The 21,221-nt window shown below is 34.7% G+C and overlaps 1 protein-coding gene across 1 annotated transcript in view; it reads right to left on the reverse strand.

Moving 5' to 3' along the window:
* Positions 1 to 21,221, reverse strand: part of LOC149803003 (uncharacterized) — a 33,830-nt gene that overhangs the window by 9,574 nt on the left and 3,035 nt on the right. The window contains exons 2-3 of the mRNA XM_089953866.1: positions 18,850 to 18,990; positions 10,017 to 10,160 (exon numbers count right to left, since the gene is read on the reverse strand). Coding sequence (XP_089809992.1) covers positions 10,017 to 10,160; positions 18,850 to 18,990 — 285 coding nt within the window. The remainder of the gene's footprint in view (positions 1 to 10,016; positions 10,161 to 18,849; positions 18,991 to 21,221) is intronic.

The following is a 21,221-nucleotide window of genomic DNA, read 5'->3' on the forward strand; positions in this document are numbered from 1 at the left end:
TGATATGCAGATTGTACATTGCTACAAAGACTGTTTTGAATTCAGATGAGATACAAGCTGGGATAGAACAACCTTTTCTAAGATTTTTTATATGAATGGGAGGTTAGAAACTGGGCGGTAGCTCTTTGAATCGTTATAGTCTCGTGTTGGTTTCTTTAGCAGAGGCTTTACAATGGCAGTTTTGAAAAATGATGGGAATTCCCCTGATGAGAGAGAGGTATTAACAACATCAGTTAGTGAAGGTAATACTGGATCTAAGCACTCAAGCAGCAGTGATGTTGGAATTGGATCAAGTTCACATGACTTTGGTGCACTCTTCATCAGGATTGTACATAAGAAATCCATCGAGACAGGTTCAAATGCTGCTAATGGTTGCCGCTCAAATTCTGTATTCCAACTGTATGGTGATGACGAGTCAAATGAAACTGTGGTGTCAAGCTTATCTCTAATGGTTTGTACTTTGTCACAGAAGAAATTTGCAAACATGTCCGGAAGGTCAACTGGAGAGAAGGTAAATGGAAGTGGTGTAGATTTGTTCCTTGACATTAGCTTAATAGTAATCTCGAAGAGCTCTTTGCAGCTGGAACTTTCCATGATCTTAGTAGTGTAGTGGGCTGATTTCGCTGCATGGACTATATTTGTGACATTCTTCTTAGCGGCTTCATAGATTTGCTTATGAATAGTGAGTCTGGTGGAAAGCCAAAGCCTTTCAGCTTTACGGCGGTCTCTTTTAGCAGTGCAAAGCTGGTCCCTAACACTGCTATACCATGGAGAACACTTTTGAATTGATACTCTGCACTTGGTAGCTGGGGCATGTTTGTCGAGCAATGAACGCAAGCAGTTATCGAGTTGTTCTGCTGTAGGGGGTAAGCAAGTTGTTAGGTTTGCTTGGATGTCATGCATTAGTTTGGTTCTATCTATCATACGGAGGTTTCTCTTAGTAGCAGATAAAGGTGGAGGGTTAGGGACTGATACGTCAAGATGGCATATAATGCAGAGGTGATCAGATGCAAGTTCATAGGATACCAGGGAGGACCATAGAATGTTATCAGGTCTATAAAGAATCCAGTCTAAAATGTGACCATGTTTATGGGTGGGTTGGTTAACTGACTGTTTGAGGTTGAAAACATTAATGGAATCTATGAGTTTTGATCTGTTTGGGTTTCCGGGACAGTCAAAGTGAAAGTTGAAATCTCCAAGAATAATCAGGTTGCCATCTATCGAATTTCCATACTCCAGGAGGTTCGGAAACTGCTCCAAAAGAGAGATTCAGCCAGCTTGTTTTTTCTACTAGGAGGAGGGCGGTATAGGCAGAAAAAATGGACTGACCTTTGCTCCAGTGTGAGTGTGGTTTGGACTAGTTCAAACGATGTGCGGTCAAAATTGAATGTTGTGGTGTGGTTAAGACGTTTGATCATGCAGTTTTTTGTGATGACAGCAATTTCACCTCCGGGAGAGTTATGGGGGAATGGCTTGATGGAGTAACCAGTGGGTGTTAGATCCGCACACTTGGGCTCATTGCCTGATGTTTTTAGCCATGTTTCTGTCAGGAAAAATATTTCAACATTTTGGTCGTTGATAAAATTAACTATTTCTGTGCGTTTTTCCGTTGGTCCTACTGACTGGGCATTGAATAATGCAATGCGTAGAGGTATTTCTTGGATAGTTGACACAAAGGTTGATGAATTAATAGGGATTTGAATTAGGTTATCTAAATTAACAGTTGAACTTTTTTTAAATTGTTGAGCCGAAATAAAGGAGGTAACTGGGATTCTTCTTCCTGTTCTACACCGGCCAGCTTTGAAACGTTTCTTTTTTCGCTTCTGTTTACATTTAGGTAATGATGAATGTAGTCCCAGTTTGTTTAGTCTAGAGCACAATGTAGCGTGGAGAGCCAAGGAGCGATCATTTAAAGCAATTAATGAGGGTCCATCATAGCATAAACGGGTTGAATGGCGAGTATCACGTGATGGCGGTTTGTTCAAATGGAAGTTGTAGCAGTGGAGCAAGACAGCTGAGAAAAAGTCTAATTGTTCTCGTTTCCAAAACAAGGAGATGAAGAAACACATACAAACTGAACAGCCAATACATAATGAACACAATAACGTAGATGAAGACAGGCAACAAGCACAAATATCATGAAAATGGAAGAGCTGCATCAAGCCAGTTAAGCGATAGTGGCCATCTCGTTTATCATAATAAAGAGTCATTCTGGAATTCAGTTCTATTAACTCGTTACTACTGCTACAATTGCTCACTGCTCTGCCTAGCTGCTGGGGTTACACTACTGCAGCTGATTTGGGGTATGACTAACAAAGCATGTTTAGTTCATGATTTTGGGATATGCTCAATTGTTTTTAGTTATTTTCCTTACATTTTTCTCATTTCTTTTACTAAAACTATGCATATATGAAAAATATAACTAACTTTTGTATGTGCGAGTTTTTTTTATCCCATTGACTTTCACAAGATTGATGAAAAATCTCCATGAATTGGAAACAGAACACTATTTGTTAACCCAAAAATCATCTGTCATTATTTTATACAAATTTAAATGCCACATTTGTACACATAATTATTTACAAATGCTTAACTATTTTCTCTTAGTTCTGGATTTGCTGTTGGTAAAGCAGTTTTGCCTTAGATATAGACTAACAGCACACAGCTTTCACGTGACATACCTTCCCGGTGTGTGTGATAAATGCTTGAAATTGATTTTTTAAAAATTGGAGAAAAAGAGCAACAAAATGATAAGATTGATACAAAAGACAGTACCAAAAGGTTGTTGACGAAAATAACAAAACTAAATCTAGAGACCATTTAATGAATTTGGACTGTGAAAAACCAAGAAAAAGACTGACATTCCATCTCTGAACAAAGATGATGTATGCACTGAAGTGCCCTTAACAAATGACAATTATTTTTTAAGACTTTATTCATGAAGCTTAAAAAAACCCAGAAACTGTATCAGATTACTTACAGCTCTGAAGATACTGGGATGAAAGGTTATTTCTGAAATAAGTTTAACTTTGCATTAAACAGTTTAGAAACATCATCATTACTAAATCTACATGTCTTTATATGATAGGTGCAATGCTTTTGAAAACAACAGTATCGGCAATTGCATAGACAGATACACACATACATAATCATAATCTGAAGACTGGTCAATCTCTCCATTAATGAACTGCAAAGGTAACTGACTCCAAGGGCAAACAACAAAAAAGTTTTGGCCAATTTAAATAATTTCAACTCTTTCAAAATTAAGTGAAAAATGTGCAAGACTCATTTATGACTTGTCTCAACATCCACACAAATCTCCATGATAATAGGTCTGGTTTTAGGAAAATCACTTCTGTAAAATGGCGTTAATATCAGGATTGACATATGGCTGCAGGTTTTAGATAAAGGAAACATAGTTGGGAGCATCAGAGTTGCTCCTAGGATTTTATCATACGCAGCAATTTCTCACCTTGTCATAAAATATGGGGAGAGAAGAACAAAAATGAGGGGAAGAAGGAAATTACCATAGTTAAATATTTACTCCACACTTCAAAATATATCTCTCTTCCTGATAGACTAAGTAAGACCCCTAATGAAATCAAAACCTGTAAAAGTTGTTGCCTCAAGTAGCAACTCAAGTGCACAGCATGTATTGAATGGTATTGCCAGTTTTACATGGTCACTGAACTTTTTCCATATGTTAATAACTTTTTCTTATGAAAGATTGCAATAAAGTAGTATGAAATAAAAGATAATACAATTATCTTTCTAAATATGTAATACTTGTTACTGTTATTTTGTTAGATTTACTCTTTAATGCAGATCCATACATAAATAACAGGTAATTTACAATTCCTGCACAAAACTAATAGTTCAGCAAATCGTGCATAATGTGTGGTTTGTTTGGAAAATTATGCAACCAGGTCAAAGAACATGAATATTCATTAAAATTTCCAGCCAATCAAAAAAACTAAATGATGCTTAGTGCAGAATTTGAAGAATTAAAATATCACAATTAATGCTGAAGATATTTTGATGCAAATTCAATTGTTGATCATACGAGATCCTCAAAGTTTATAAATATTCTTCACATAGTGTTAGATTCTGCATATTCTCATCTTTAATATCACATAAAAACTTTTCTTGCAAAAGGAGATTTAGTGTGCTGGATTTTGCTTTTTAATGGTAAGAAACTTTCAAGTTTCTCAAGTTCACCAAGCATGTGGTATAGATGCCATCTTTACAACATTAATAAACATTTGTAACCAGCAGTTTAATGTCTAACTGATTAATAATGTCCACAATATAGTTCTTCCAATGGCTAACAAATACAATGATATGAATAAATTTTTGACTAGCATTTACTTATATATTTTAAAAACACTAGTCTTTTGCGACTTTGTTGAGACAATCATTCTTCATAAATATTTAAAATCACAGTTAACAAATCAAATTTAGTTATCTCATTGAAATCAATGTGTGGTCTCATTGACGGTAGATGTGCATGTGGGAATGAACAGGATATGAGATTGAATAACCATTTGAAAAATGTGTGGCAATGAGAACAGCTTGAATGCAAAGTCAGTGGGAACGTAATTGGTCAATCTGTATGAAAACTGAACGCCAGGACTAGCATTTTGCTTTTTGTGCCATAAAGCACTTTACAGTAGCAGCCAACGTGCTAAATAGGACAAGGAACTGAACCAGGATGATTCTGAAATTATATATCTCAAAAATGATTAAATTTAGAATTTAAGGAGGGACAACATATAGATCACTGGTGGGAATTGTTGCCATACCCATGTCTATCAAAGTTAATCATATCTTTGCGGAATTTTCTTGGCCGAAAAGTAGAATCATCTTTCAATATCATGAGGTACTATTGTGTATATTATCAAAATATTCTAAGTGTGTTAGAATTCAGTGTAAAGTAAGAGTAATTATATCATGATAAACGTTTGTCACGCTGCTTATGGAACAAGGACTAATTCAACAAACCACAACAGCATCATAGTTTTTATAAACAAAAATCAAGTCTACAGTGAAAGTGACATAAGGCAGGCTCCTAGCATTTCTTCTTTTCATAATCAATGTCTCAAATGGATGCTTTTCTGTAATTTTCCATTATTTTCACAGTTGAATTTTTCAATGCAGATTAATATTTTATATTTTATATATGTTCATGTGTTCACAGATGCCTGTGCATATGTTCCAGGCTTGATGCTTTGATTTTTAAAATCACTTACTTATTTAGTGTCAAGCCAGATTCTCACATCCTATTGTATATACTGTATATGTTGTACATCACAGATAGAAGGCCTCAAGATAGATTAGTTCTGTAACTAATTGAGTTACCTTCTCTAAATAAAGTCTTTATTATTATTATTATTATTATTATTCACTCCCATATCTCTTGCCTTGGATGTCATATAATTACAACATCTGTATATTTTTTTCATGCACACTAAAATATTACCTTGGTTAATAAATTCCTGGTTAATTCATATCCATTATTTCTTTGAAACCTTATGAAATGTCTGCAAAACTTCTGTAACTTTAGTCAAATATACCATATAATGATCCAAATTTTAGTGAAATCTCACAAAAGTTTTAGTCAAATTTTTTGTGAAACCTCACAAATATTTCAGTGAAATTTTTGTGAGATCTCACCAAAATTCAAATGAAAGTTTCAGTCGAAATATATGTGAAATCTCACCAAACTTTAAAGTGAAATGAAAAAGACTTAAGTAATGCCATCATGGATTAGGCTTTGCATGCAAGAAAGAAAATGAGGACAATAAAAACCTAAACCTTATGTGATAATGTCTTTCAAAATAAAATGTATGATCCATTTTAAAAATTATTGTGAATGTTTATCATTGATTCCCAATAATGTCTAAGAATCATTAGGCAGTTTAATAGAAATCTGACGTATATTCATTATGGTTTAGGCAGAAAGTGCTTTAAAAAAAACTCTGAAATCCGACTTGGAATTTTCATTATTGGATGGGGTTTCTGCAGGTATTTACATCTAATTAGGCAGAAGTAAAGATTCCGCCTAGTACCAGACAGAGTAATTTGCATATTTCGAGCTATATTCCAGAGTGAATCCATCCTGAATCTGCCTAAAAGTGACAATAAGGGAAATCTAGGCTAAATAAGCAGAATAAACAGAGCCTGCCTAGCAGACAGAATAAACAAATTCCTCCTAGTAATAGACGGAGTAATTTGCATATTTCGGGCCATATTCTACCCTGAATCTGCCCTGAATCCACCTAAAATTTATAATAAGTGGAATCTAGGCTTTAGGTGAAATCCACTTTAAAATTCCACCTGGAATCTGGTTAAAGTCAGGTTGGAAGTTTTCATACGGGCTGAACACAGATTTATTCTAAACGTGCAAATATGCATCCACTCAAAGTTCTTTTTGTCCCAGCCAATTAATCCCCCATCATGGGTAGAGGACTTGTGGTTTCCTAAGCCCTGCATAACATAATACACCCTGCCTTATGGAAGGTGTAAGAAAATGGTCAATGAACAACACAGTAAAATTCTTTGACCTGGCACACTGTCACAGAAACTGCAGCAAAATATTATTAAATTCAAAATGCAAATTTATCTTACGATTTTTCATCATACTCTCATTTTTAAACACAAGACATACAGATATCTGCATCATACATCCTAAACAGAGCACATGTATCATGATGAGTATTTTTTTTCTTCTTCCTACACCACTCCCTCAATAACGCATGCCCTGATAACTCACAAACCTGCTTATAATGCAGGGTCAGGCATGGATCCCATTTTTTAAATCAGAAAATACCCCAAAAATTGATCCCTATTTCATGAACTTGATGAAAATCGCGACCAAACTGCTAACTGAAACGAATGAAATAATGCTCGGTTTATGATTGAAAATGGTAGATAGGACCTGAAAATTTTAATCAACATTTTCAAATTATCAAATTTTAATCAGAAGTCATATAATTGGTTACATTTTCTATCCAAACAACATTCTTCTTAGTACACCATAATTAAAGATATTCAAGGAAATTTTGATCAATGAAAATGTCACTTATGCCAGGTGTAGGCAGTACATTAATATTTAAATGCCAATAAAATATTTTTTATTAAGTGAAATTTATGTTTTAATTCTATTTTTCTGTTCTTCTTAAGTGGAATCAACGTAAATGCAATGTGTATTTAAAAGTCAAATGTGTCAATCTACCATAACAACATGCCCACAAGTGTTTCTCTGAGAACCTAATTAAGTGCTGACCATGTTTTGGTAACTGACTTGAGGAAGTATTTATTGTATTTTTGCAATGAATTAACAGCTGGCCTCCTTTGTATTATCATGTTAATTATGTCTTTTGAATCAAATAAAGGAAGTGGAATGAAAGTAAAGTTAAAAGGCATGCAAATCCTACATGCTTAAGATCTAGCGGCCCTGGTCATATGTCGGATGAACCCACTTCAGTCGATCAATCAAACACTGTTGTAAATGTTACTGTGTATGTAACATAATTAGATATCTTAAAATTAACCGACTCATTTATAACTGTGGTCAAAGATAGCAAGGCAACCAAGTGAAATGAATACTTCGTAAAATAAAGAGCTTGGTTTCACAGATACAAACCACTGTGGGGGAGTTTCAGAAAATTACTGAAATGGCACTTAGAGATATCCTCAATGATGGAAAGAAGTTTCCCTCTTACATCCAGTGAAACCACGACATCAATATTGCACAAACTGAACAATACAAAAATTGAGTTTTAATGTAGACGATTATATCACAAAATAAATGTCACTAGTTTTAAAAAAAAGAGGAATCTTGTTTGGTGGTGTATCATCAGTTAGTCTACTTCCCTGCTAGTTTGACTCCCAACTTGGCACTATACTATTAAATAACACTCCAGATACCAGACTAATCAGCACTACAAAAAGCAGTGACATAATGCATACATGTTTTCATGTACACATGACGGTTGCTGAAACCAGTTGGAAAGATCTTACACATGTTGGACATTTTGAAAATAAATGTAGTTGATATAGAATAATCAATTAGAAAAAGCATGTTATTAAAATTATTATCACCATGATTGTAAAACGAGGATTCAGTCATTAAACAGCCCAGTTCCCAACCCCCTGCGGTTTACTTGATGTCTATGCAGATTTTCTTCAATTTTTGGAGGTCCCTCGGTAACTTGTGCCCTCACTTATAATGCAGTCTATGTTTGAGGACCCCACTGTACGCGACTTATTGAGGGAGAGGTGTATTTTCCTTCTTCATAATTTGTGAACCTAACAGTGGTTCAGTGGTTAAGGTGTTAGACTTGTGACATAAAGGCTGTGGGTTTGATTCCCACCATCAGAACAGGCCATATGGACTGCCATGTTGTGTCCATGCGTAAGGTACTTTACTTGCTATAGCATAATACAAACCTCAAAGTGTTGCTGATAACACACCCCAAATAAACATCATCATAATTTGCACTCTCACAGAAACATACAATAATACACAGTATCACCAGTTCATACTCTCTTATTAGAACAAGCTAATGGCTAAAATTACACAAAAAACCTAATTGGTGGATTGAGAAATACGTCACCAGAGTTTAATTCTGAAATACAGGTGGTTCCTGTAGCTTTAATTAACCTTCTGTTTTCACTCTGAAAAATATAATATTTTAACTGGAGAAAAATGTTTCATTTATGCTTAGGCACACATTTTTAATTTTAAAGAAAAAAAATTGAGAACTATTTAACACATTAACTCCTGGCGACGAGAATACTCGTCGTACTTTACCTCCCTGATCTCCCGCGTGCCTCACTAACGTGGCTGAGTTTAGACAGCTTGTATCCCAAGTACCAAGTTTCAGAGGCAGTATTTGTCTAGGCCTGTATCCTGCACGACGAGTTAAATCGGTGCAAACCATTGGTTGATTTGAAGGCATTTCGAAACTATACAGGCAGTTTAACCATAAAATTGTAGCTTACATAGATAGAGTGAACACTGCTGAACAGAGGGAAAAAAATTTGACTTCGATGACAGCAGAAATAGTGAAAATATATACATCTGAAAATGATGCAAATTGACGAGCATCAGCCACTGGGAGCAGACTTTTACTTGACATATTCTGACGGAGAATTTTCTGGATTTTAATCAGACGAGATTGATAGTGATATCGAAATAGCTACTGTAAATAACAGCGGTAGTGATGAGAATGTAGAAGAAGAAGAAGAAAATGAAAGTAGAGCTGATAGATGATCCTAAATGATAAAACACACATTGACAAGAGGCTATACAAAGGACCAGCAATGGATTTAGACCCTAATACAAATGAATTTAATTTCTTGGAGCTTTTTTTTCTTTTGAATAATCGTTAAATATATGTTTGGGAAATATATGTTGTTAACATGAGTGTTCATAATTCATGGCTTGTTAAGTGTTTCATTAGTTTTAAAATTTTCACTGAGAGTTCTAAGGAAGAAAGGTAAGTAAAGAGCAAGTAAAATATGCCCATTTGTGTACAGTATTCACAGGATGTTCAGTTTACAAGAGACGACAAGTGGAATTTCTGTGTACATAAAATATAATTATTTCATGTGTTGATGGTGTTAATAATTATGTGTGAATTCATAATGGATTTTATGGATTATTCATGGCAAGAGAAGCAAATTGGCAAGTACATCATTTGTTTTCACCATCATGCATTAGTTTTATTTCTGCATGTAGCATGAAATTTATACCATTATGTATGTAAGTTTACTGAGAACTGCCGTTCCAAATTGCAGCTTAATTAAATGAATACAAATAAAATAATAATAATTTTATTGCAAGTAGCCCCCTCTATAAAAATCTGCAAGCCAAGTGCTGTCAGCTAGTCTCAGGGATACAGGCACTGGAAAGGCTAACACTGCTCTAGGTGATCTCTGCAAATATGCTGCAGGGGACTGCCTAGCTATTTGGCTCAGGGGTTAATGTGTTAACACATGTATATTCTTACCTGTTTTGCAAAATGTATTGTGATAATAGCCTGGACTACACAAACTGTTGGGACAGCTACCATTCACAAAGTTACATAAAACTCCATCCTTACAGACTCCACAACTTTCAGCACACTGAATACCAAATAATCCTGCGGGACATTCTGAAATTAAAAAAAACAGCTTAAAGTCATCTGAAATTGATCAACTAGCTGATGTAACCCTTATAACCAGTGGTATATGGTCACTTAATCTGGGTCATGCTGCTTCATTAGTCATGTATATCTCAAAGGCAATAATAATGTTTCATCTGAAACTGATCAACCAGCTGATATAACCCTAACAGCCAATTGCATATCACCACTTAATATGGGTTATGGAGCATCATTATTTGTGTTTTCAATGGCACTGATGCCAGGATGCTGTCAAAATTTGTCAAACTCTGTTGACAGCATTTTCAAAAATTGTTTAAAGGCTTTCATGATTGAGTAAATATAGCCAAATTCAAGATACAAATGAAACCATCTCTTCACACAAAAAATGTCATCATATCAGCAGGCTGTCAAAATTGGTTAAAGTTTGTTCAGTGGTTTAGAGTAACTGTGAAGATCTACTTTTGTAGCAATGTCAATCATATCTGATAAATATTTTAATCACCTACACATGATGGACTTCTGGTAAATTTCACCCAATTCTTTCACAAAGTTTTTAGGGCTGTGTCATTTAAACATACATGGTACCTAGGGAAAACAGTCTTTTGTTTTTTTTAAATATATGCCAGGATACTCTGATCACTCAGATTTCATATGAAAAGGATACAAAGTTCTAAAATGCATCTATAGGTGATGACTCGATACTGAAAATGCCATCCCTGGGTACCAAGTTTGTTTTGCCGAACAGCCCTCAAGTTGTGTAAAGAATTTTCTGTTCTTATCATCAGTGAATATAACAGATGATGGATCCACATTATTTGTACAAATTTGAAGAAAAAAACTTTATACAAGAAAACTTTCTGTCAACTTTAGCAAGTTCATTCAAGTCCTTTAAAGATTTTCATAATTTAAAAAAACTGCCATTGTTTATGGCAAATAAGCAATGCCTGTGTCAATGTGTTGGGTCTTGATAGTAATATGGACAACTTTTGTTCTTTGGACTCAGAGAAGTTGTAAATAAAACAATCATTATCTCAAACTTTAACCAAGAAGAGCATGACAAAAAAATTGACAGATGACAAAGCAGTAACCACTGGGCAATACCATAACCTCACCTTTTATTGACCAAGTGAAATAAAGCAAGAGTCCTTGATGGGAATTATGTTCTACTGACTGAAAAGAATTTCCACAAATAAATAAGACAATTTCTTCCTTTTAACTGCTGAGTGCTGAAACTATTTCTAATGGTCCTCAGCAACAACATTTTCAAATTAGTTGCTGTGGATGTCAGATTCACATCATTTTCATTCAGGAGCAACTGGACATCATCAGAGGTCTTGTGGTGCAAACCTCATGCTGATATGACCATCCATCTAGGAGTAACAATATTTTTAAAATGGCCATTATGGCAGCCATATTGAAGGTCAGATCAGCACCAATGTCATTTATGACTAACTAGACATAAGAAATCTTCTACTGTAAGCCCCATGCTGACATAACTTTCATGTAGGAGTATAATGGCAACTACGTTTCCAAGAAGACTTCCATTATGGCCAAACTGGATGTCAGATTTGCACAATTTTCATTCAGACCCACAAGATATTATCAGAAGTCTTTTAATAAGAAGTAGCAATAAGATTTTAAAGATGGCTCTGTGGTGACCATATTGGAGGTCAGATGGCATCATTTTTGTTTTGGGCCAGTAAGACAATTTTTTTCAAGGATTACTTGTGATCTTTACTGAACAGATAAAGAACGTATTTTGGTTTCAAAAATGTGCATTTTAAAAATCCAATGCTGTTTCAACTGTAGGACTCTCCCACAATATCTAAATGATTCATATGACCATGTACCAAAATATAATAACTAGAAACAAGTAAAAAATTTAAAAATCATAAAAATTCCATGCAATTCAATTTAATTTACAGAATAAAAATGTTAACTTCACTCTGCTTCACTCCATCTGTTCATATGAAGAAAGGGTTGTTTTAAATTTAGACAAAAAGCCCTTAAAAATGAAAATATAGAAGGATTAGATATAAAAAAACCTGATTTTCTTTTCCCTTAAAATTCCATGTTTGTCTAAATGGTGCACAAACATTTGTCAATATAATCTATAAACTCTACATTTAATACAACCATTGTCAAGAACACCCAGATCATGAGATTCTACAGTGAAAATTCCCCCAGTACTCAATATTATTTTAAGTACAGGGATGATTTAATATTTGAAATGAGACTGCCTGGAAGCCCTAGAATATCATATTTGAATGGTAACACAATTTGCTTCAAAGAACCGCTCCCAAAATCTAATAAATCTGGCACTGGTATTAAGTGTATTCAATGGATTCCAATATTTGGAAGAAATTACATCTCTCTATCCAGAATAGGGTGAACTGATGAAATCAGGGAGAAGCAGGTGTACAAAGTCCAACAAAGTCACATGAAACTACCATTCTTACATACTTTCAAGTTACATGACTAAAATGATGACAAAATGCTGTTACACAACAGATGTTTTTAAAATATTATGTTGCTTCCCTATAGTTGTTGTATAACATAAAACAGCAGGATTAATTAGGTTGCAGATGAAAATTGGCAATTATTTCTATACCATAAAGCTTCATTTCATGGTCACAAGACAATTACCTCCCACCTCACCCCTGTCATTTTCCCCACAGACAATAACCTCTTGGCCAACTACCCCAATGACATGCTTATTTCCCTCTATAAAAGAAGCAAATACACTGAATAAATAAGTGAAACCAGAAGTTAGAGCTGTGCATGGGTTGGCTGTATGATATTAATAACAAGAAGATGCCTTCATGTAAAAAAGTGGAATAGTTATAGCAAAATAGGTTTAGTTATTTTAATGAAACAGAAAAATAAGTTCCTATATAATATATCATCTTAAAACAACAGGTTTTATAACCTTAATTAAGTGGCGAACCTCCTCATAATAAGGGTAAGTTCCAAACTGTCTAATTGTCCTGCTATTATGTCTTTAATCTGCCTACTCTATATGTAACACACGCTCCTGTACAATATATAATGTATGGGGTGACCATATCATACTAATAACAAGATGCCTAGCAGCTGAGAATTTTTTAACCAATTTGTCATCAGTAGCTGTGAGAATTATGTTAAGCTGCATTCAAATCAGAATTTGGTCCACATCTTGCACATATGAAGATGTGTATCAAATATGACCAAATTTTACTTGATTAAGTATAATAACAATTTTAAAGTGAGAATCAAATGTATTATAACTGTTGTGATTTACATTAAATTCCAGTTATCCTCTGTGTATACTCCTAAATGTCGCCCACTTTACACTTTTCAAGTTCCATAGTCCTAAACAAAGAGTACAATTCTCCTCCTTGCAATCCAAAACTGGTGTTTCAGAAATTACAAATTAATCTGATATTATATAATGTGGTATAAACTGCAATAGAAATTATGCCACAAATCCAACTTAAATTCTAACATTAAAAAAGAGTACTAGGTAAGGGGTACTAATAATAATAATAATAATAATAATAATAATGCTTTATTTATAGAGGATGACTCATTAGTCAAGGACTATTCTCCCTAGAGGCCCTCTTAAGGAGAGTATAACAATGCACATTATATGAAGATGGCAATAATTACTGTTTATTTTAACATGTTTAGTATTAAAATACTAAATTCCATTATCTATTAGAAACACATACGTGCTCATGATGTCTTTTCTTAAATACTCTAATATTTTCAGCAGATTTTACATGTAGTGGAAGCTTATTCCACAGAACTGTACCAGAGTACTGAAAACTCTTTTTAAATTGCTCTGTTCTTCGTTTTGGTATTAGAAGGTTTCCATGTGATATTGATCTCAACTGGTATTGTGTTGAAAAAGGCCTGAATAAGTCCTGAAGATACTCTGGTGCAGTTCCATGTAGACTTTTATATAAAAGAACTGCCTTGTGAAAATCTATCCTGTCATATATTGTGAACCATTTGAGTTCTGTAAATAATGCTTTTGAGGGATGATCAGCAGATGCATCTAAAATTACACGTGCTGCTCGTTTCCGAAGTTTATAAATCCTGCCTGTCAAGCTCAGATTTAGCAGAGTTTCCCCATACATTAGAACAATAATCCATTGTTGGAAGAATATATGACTTGTAGTATAGATTGCGAGTTTCCACAGGTAAATATTTCTTGATTCTGCTGAGAAGGGCAATTTTGGATGACAGTGTTTTACAGAGCTTATCAATATGGCCATTCCATAATAAATTATTATCTACAGACACACCTACAAGCCTTTCATGTTTGACATTTTCTAATGGATGATTATTTAATGCAAGAGATAGTTTTGGGTTCCCTGACTTGTATAGCTTTTGTGATGTCCCCAAAATCATACATTTTGTTTTACCTTAATTAATTACCATCCTATTTTGTTGTGCCCAGTTTTAGACTCTAATAAGGTCTGAGTTTAATCTCATTTGGATAACTTCAGTATCAGAACTAGATGTATACAATGTTGCATCATCTGCAAACAAATCTGTGTTTGTGGATTCATTATTTAATGGTAGATCGTTGATATAGATAAGGAAGAGGAGAGGGCCCAAAACTGAGCCTTGAGGGACTCCTGAATGAATAGTGCATGTTTGAGAGCTAATATTGCCAATGCTTACTTGTTAAGACCTTTGCTTTAGGTATGATCTAAACCAGTTTAAAGAAGGATTGTCAAACCTGTAACAGTTCAACTTTTGCAGCAGAATTTCATGATCAACAAGATCAAAGGCTTTCTTGAAGTCAAGGAAAACAATCCCAGTCAAATGTCCATTATCCATTTCCTTCAGCCAAAGATCAATTAATTTGGTAAGTTCTGTTTGGCATGAGTGGTACTTTCGAAATCCTGATTGAGCTTTATGAAATAGAGAGTATGTTTCGAAAAATTTATAGACCTGAATGGCTACATGCTTTTCAAAAGTGTAAGTTGTGTGCAACTCTAGGTAGGTAACCATTCTCGCAATGTTGATCATATTTACAATTAACATAAAGCAGATGAACATTAACATCAGCATAGTGCTTTATTGGTTTCTGTTGTATATGACCTGCAAAAGCTTGCATAAGATGAGCTTGCTGAAGTTATTGTTCATGTTTGATACAATCTATAAATTTCCTAATGATTAGATGACAACTGCCAACATTAGCTTGAAAGATGTGGTGCCAATCTTCAACAGTTTTTTCTGGGCAAATCTTCTTCTCCATGAAAAAACATGTTTCAGAGATCGATGGAGGATGATGGCTGACAGTGAACCCTTCTTTGTGGCCTTTCAAGATACACATCCTCAAAATAGTCACCATATAACCATGTCATGGGGTAGTTGTGCAGGGGATAAATTAAATTAATCGGGGGTTATTTGACCGAACCTATTGCTTTTTTGCCAAAGTCCTGATAAAATTCATACATAATCCATGAAAAACGTGAAAAAGTTTCACTTGTGTATGCCAATCTCAAGCAAATTATAATTCAGTGGATGTATCTAGGTCACTTACTAAGAAAAAAAATCTTTCTATCCAATATTTCATCACAGAGATTCTAAAATGAGGTTTTCACTTGTTTTTCATGGATCGTGTGTGAATTTTTGTCAGGAATTCGGCAAAAAGACAATGTCATTTCTAGCATTTATGATCATCAATCAGCACCATAACTGACTACAGACAAAAAAAATTCATGTTTCTTTTTCCTCTTTGAGCAAAATATTTGTAAAGGAAAATGTTTTACTTAATGCATTGTGTTGAAACAAAAGGGGTAGGGGAAGGTACTAAAATCAATACGGGGTGAAAGTGAGCTTTTTGGGACTGTAATGGTGAAATGATAGACTAAAAGGTGACTATTTCACCTGAATTAACACCTAGCATGGCCCCTGCAAGTATTCAGATTCTCCAACACATGTGCAACAGATTCTCCAATATATGTGCTTTGTTGAAATGAGCAGACATATCTATTTTCATAGCGAGGATGTGTTCCTTCTTTAATTATAAACATTTTTGTCCAGCTGTTTTGATAGCTGATAATGTATACTAGTAATAATTGAGTGTATGTGTGTGTGTGTGTGTGTGTGTGTGTGATTTGGATTTTTAATGTATCTATAAAAAAAATTCAGTCATATTGCTACGATGCTTGCAGTGTGGCAGTTTATAGTGATGCCTAGCACTGGGGCATCATGCCGCACACATGTAGCATGATATCCCACTCAGTCACATTATCCTGACACCAGGCAGACCAGTCCTAACTCTAAGCTCTTAATGCTGAGTGCCTAGTGAGGCAGCTGTTAGTACCATTTTTGTAAGACTTTCGTATAATTCGACCGGGGATTAAACCCACGACCTCCCACATCTGAGGTGGACGTTCTAACCACTTGGCCACTGGAGCGGTTGGTAATGATTGATACATGCATACAGTATATAGAATTAATTAAAGTCAAAACATAGATTTGTTTGCCAAAATATGCTTGGAGTCATATGATCTAGCAAGAACTACTAAATAACTCTCCACTATAATAATTCTAATGAACCAAATTTCTTAAATAAAAAACTATGACATTCTATTTCATGTTTTTTTCTCCATTCTAAAGGGAATATAGTTTTAAAAATGTTCATTGTTCTAGTTTGATGACTTGTGTCTGATTGGTAAATATGCTGCAAAATATCCTATCCGAAACTTAATCTTATTTGAAACTAATGTGCCATATAATCATAAGGCACCTGTATTTCAGTAGCATCTGTAGATAACAAACAAAATTATTATAAACCAGCCTAAATTTGTATTATGTTAAATGAATAAACTTAAATTTGTTTCATATTAAGGATTTGTTATTACCCACCAACAAATTAGTTATGTCAAGAATACAAAAACTATTATGGCAGCTACTTAACAAAATTACTTCTTTACAAAATAAGAACAAAATTTTGTCACTAAATTTGTTTTATGCTATACACAAACCCTTATAATTATATAACTTTGGTCTATGCTATATACAAACCTGTACAATATTAATCTTTTATAGAATATTAATCTTTTAATCTGAAACGTGATCACATCTGAAAATAAACTGCAACAAAAATTATGAGTAATGATGGATAGAAGGTTAGAAACCATAAGGCTAAAAATTAAAAACTCCCCCATATATCCATTTTGCTATAAAAATTCCTCACTCGAGGAAAGGGATTCCCAAAATTGTGCTGTTGGAATCAACTCATTAGCATTTAACAAGGTTGGAGTAAAATTTGCCACAAATGCGAGTTCTGAGAGGCAAAGTTTAATATTGACAATAATGCTTAACATGGTGTGATCACAGTGCAAACAAGCAAGCAATAAACAAAGATTTATCACAACACATTTTTGTGATTCTTTCATATCAAAAAAAGAACTGAGGAAGTAAAGCTTTATTTTTTTTCTCATGCAAATACCAAACTGATACTACTGAACCACACCAATTTCATTTTCAACAAACCAGACCAAGAGATGAATGTGCGTGGAAAATTCATGGTAATCTCTCCAAAGTACTTTCGAAAGAACAATGGTAAAAACATGTGCTAATGGATTGATGAAGGACCTTCTCATAAAATCTTCTGCATTATGACCAGAAGAACTAAAAACTGCAAAAGCATTGTGACTTGTTGATTTGCACATCTTCACTGTATTATTCACCAAGTTTATTAGCAATCCATCAAAACCTGTGGCACTAGTTCTGCTAATGAGATTGTGTAATGCATAGCATCAAGCTACAATATAAAAAGGTCAGAACTAAAATTAAAAGTGCAGGGAAAAAGTGATTTTTCAATATCAACAAATTCTTATTATAATATTAATATTGACAAAGTTTCAAGGCAATCCATGCAAACTGCATGACCAGCTGCACTAATGAGACTGTTAAACACTGATTCAAAACAAGAGACAAAAACTCTAACTACAAGAGTCAATCAAAGGATCAAATGTACTAAAAGTTTCAGGCATCCAAGATAAAACTGTTACTTCTTTTTAACTGCAGAGTGTTGAAACAATCTGTTATTCTAAACGACAAAAAGATTATCAAATTGGCAATATCAGATTTAATATCAGCTTCATTATTACCATATATGCCTAGTAGATATCAATAATAAGTATTTGCTGAAAAACCCAATATTTGATATCAACATTCATTCAATAAGAGTAGCAACAAAATTTTTTCAAGATGAATGTCAAAGTGGGCACATTGGATGTTACATCATCATTTTGTACCAAGCAGACACTGCAAAAATGTATCTAGTGAAAAAACCATATTGATATTATATTCCAAAGATCAGCACCATGTCCATTTAGGATGAACTAGGCATCATAGGAAGTCCTTTGCTGTTAATCCCTTGTTCATTATGACCATCCATCTAGAAGTAGCCTTAACATTTTCAACATGTTCACCATGATGGCCATACTGGCTGTCAGAGGGCTGCCATTCTCTTTTGAGACCAAACAAATTTTATGACCATCCTCTCAACCGTTTAAGAGATGCATTAAAAAAATTGTGGTAATGGACTTACAACATATAACAGACAATCACATCAGTTCTAGACTATGACCAGTTGAGCAAAAGTTAGGATATCAAACATAAAACATTAGATTCTATTACTGTCTTTCTTTCACTGCTGAGATTTCAATTTTTGATAAGAATATACCTATATCACAGCGTTCATTGTAGTAGCCAGGGTCACATAATCTAGTGGGACAAATTCCATCTGTTTTGTTACATACTGCTCCATCAAGGCATTTTCCACATTTGTAAGCACAGCGCATCCCATAAAATCCATCAGGACAAGCTACAAATAGAATGAACAAAGCATATCAACATATGATGACATTATAAATACACCATGTACTATTTCTACTAAAATATGAGGGGAGAGAGTTAAACTAATTTCAATAATGTAATACTTAGGTCACTATTGCCTTGTTACCTCCTCAGGGATGCAAGTCCCCTCATCAAACTTACAATTTTATCATTCAATTAGAAAGAACATGCTAGAAATCTAGAATTGAAAGAACACAAACCAGTCTGACTATGCATCACAAGATAATATGGCATGCTCTCCCTACATAAAATGGACCCAAATCTATGCTGAGCCATCAAAGTGGGGGTATGGGAAATGTGGGGTGGAGGTGGATCTTGCAATATTGACAGGCAAGCAATACCATATTACAATAAGTTTAGCCAACTCCCCAATACATCATAATCGCAGTTAATACATTACCTGTCCCTACTGATGTGCTTAATCTGCCACTGTGCCTCAGAAAAACAAGAATATACTTTCCCCAACAGTAGGCATGTACAGCACTGTAAAACTGGCAAAGATTCGGCTGCTTTGTTGTTATTGTTATGGGCTTAATGACATTTTCTACCATACCAGCAAAGCTGTTCAGGGTTCAATTGGCATTTCAGCTCACATCCTCTCTCAGTTTAGAACTTGAGGTGTACACGGACAGGTTGCTGTTGTGATACCTGCAACTTGAGCACGTGTTTAAATCTGCGGTTTAAATTTGAATTTTCAACAATAATTATAACAACTTTTTGCCATTTTGCAACCGTTGGTAATTTTCTGCTGCATCTTTTTCCCACACAGATGATTCTGACTCTTTGAGTCTATGATTCGGCTGCTGACAGGTTTTTCAGAAAACAAAGTACCTCTCGCCATGAGGGAAGAAATTGTCAAAACAAGTGGTCAAAAGGAGGCTAAACAATATTTTATCACAATTTTCACTAGTTCAAACTTTGTTTACAAGACCAAATAAAACTGCACAAATGGGGTCAACGCGTGGTGTTGTTCCCAATGTATGTCTATCTGCACAGTCACAATTGGAAGGTGCTTCCATTTTCCTAAAAATAACAAACTGGGTTTTAACATGTGGGCAATTTGGCTGTTGCTCAGGAACAGCCACAATGTGGAAACAAAATGGGAAAAAGAAACAGCTAAGGAAAGGGGGATTACCACAAAAATGTAGTTTTGAAGGTGGGGGGTAAAACTAATTTTGATTATGCAATACTACCTGTTGTTATTGCCAAATACCCTCCTCCCACCCTGCTCTGATAGCTTGCGTAATTGTTGTCATAGAGACCTGGGTCGATCTATCAGGAGGTCTAGGAGATCGTTGAACCATGGTCGCTGGGACCACAATAAGGCAATAAGAATGATCCAAGCAGTGGAAGTTCTGACTCTTTGCAGAATTTGTATTAGCAGTCGGAAAAGTGGGAAGGCATATGAGACTAGGCATTCCCACTGGAAGCTGAATGCATCAACTGCACTTTTGTGTCCGATGCTCATGTTCATGAAATTGGTTAGGATGAAATTTTTTTAGTCTGAATCGGACAAGCACTCAGTTGAACTCTGTGAGTTCGACCCCGCCAACGTCAATCTAGTTTAATAATAAATGCAAGCAAAAGGGGGATGATGTCCGTAGGTTAAAACTTCCCTCAATTTTTAACGATAAGGAAGTGTTTGGTCTCCAAATTGATAATTCTATACAATCTGTTTGTCCACAGTAGTTAAAAACAAGGCCAATTTGTCTAAATATGTTCAAGATAATAAAATCTTTGTCCCTGCAAATTAAAAATGTATTATCCCACCAAGAGTCAATCCTGAAATTTGTAGAATGCTATCTGCTATTGAACAGCAATGGGATAAATCTCTTCAGGATATTCAGAACTAGTGGGCTTGGTTTTGTTCCATTTTTTAAACTTGGCAGCTGGATTGCAACAGAAAACATTGCAACAGAAAACTTTGTCAATATCTCAAATTGAGATGGCCGTCATACAAATTTTGACAATTCTTGGTGGTGCCCCTAGGAAGTTGTCTCTTCAGAGACGATATTTTATGTGCAAAGACCTCAAACCATCTCATCAGTCTTTGTGTAATGCTGAGGAACCTATATCGAAGAGTAATTTGTTTGGCAATGAGTTTCCAAAATGCTTGAAAGCTAAACAGGACATGTACAACTCACTTAAAAAGATGCCTTATCAGAATTTAAACAGATTTGGTACTCAGGGACCACTGAT

The sequence above is a fragment of the Sinohyriopsis cumingii genome, chromosome 3 (assembly GCF_028554795.1).
Source record: "Sinohyriopsis cumingii isolate HCF-2022 chromosome 3, ASM2855479v2, whole genome shotgun sequence".
NCBI classification, from domain to species: domain Eukaryota; kingdom Metazoa; phylum Mollusca; class Bivalvia; order Unionida; family Unionidae; genus Sinohyriopsis; species Sinohyriopsis cumingii.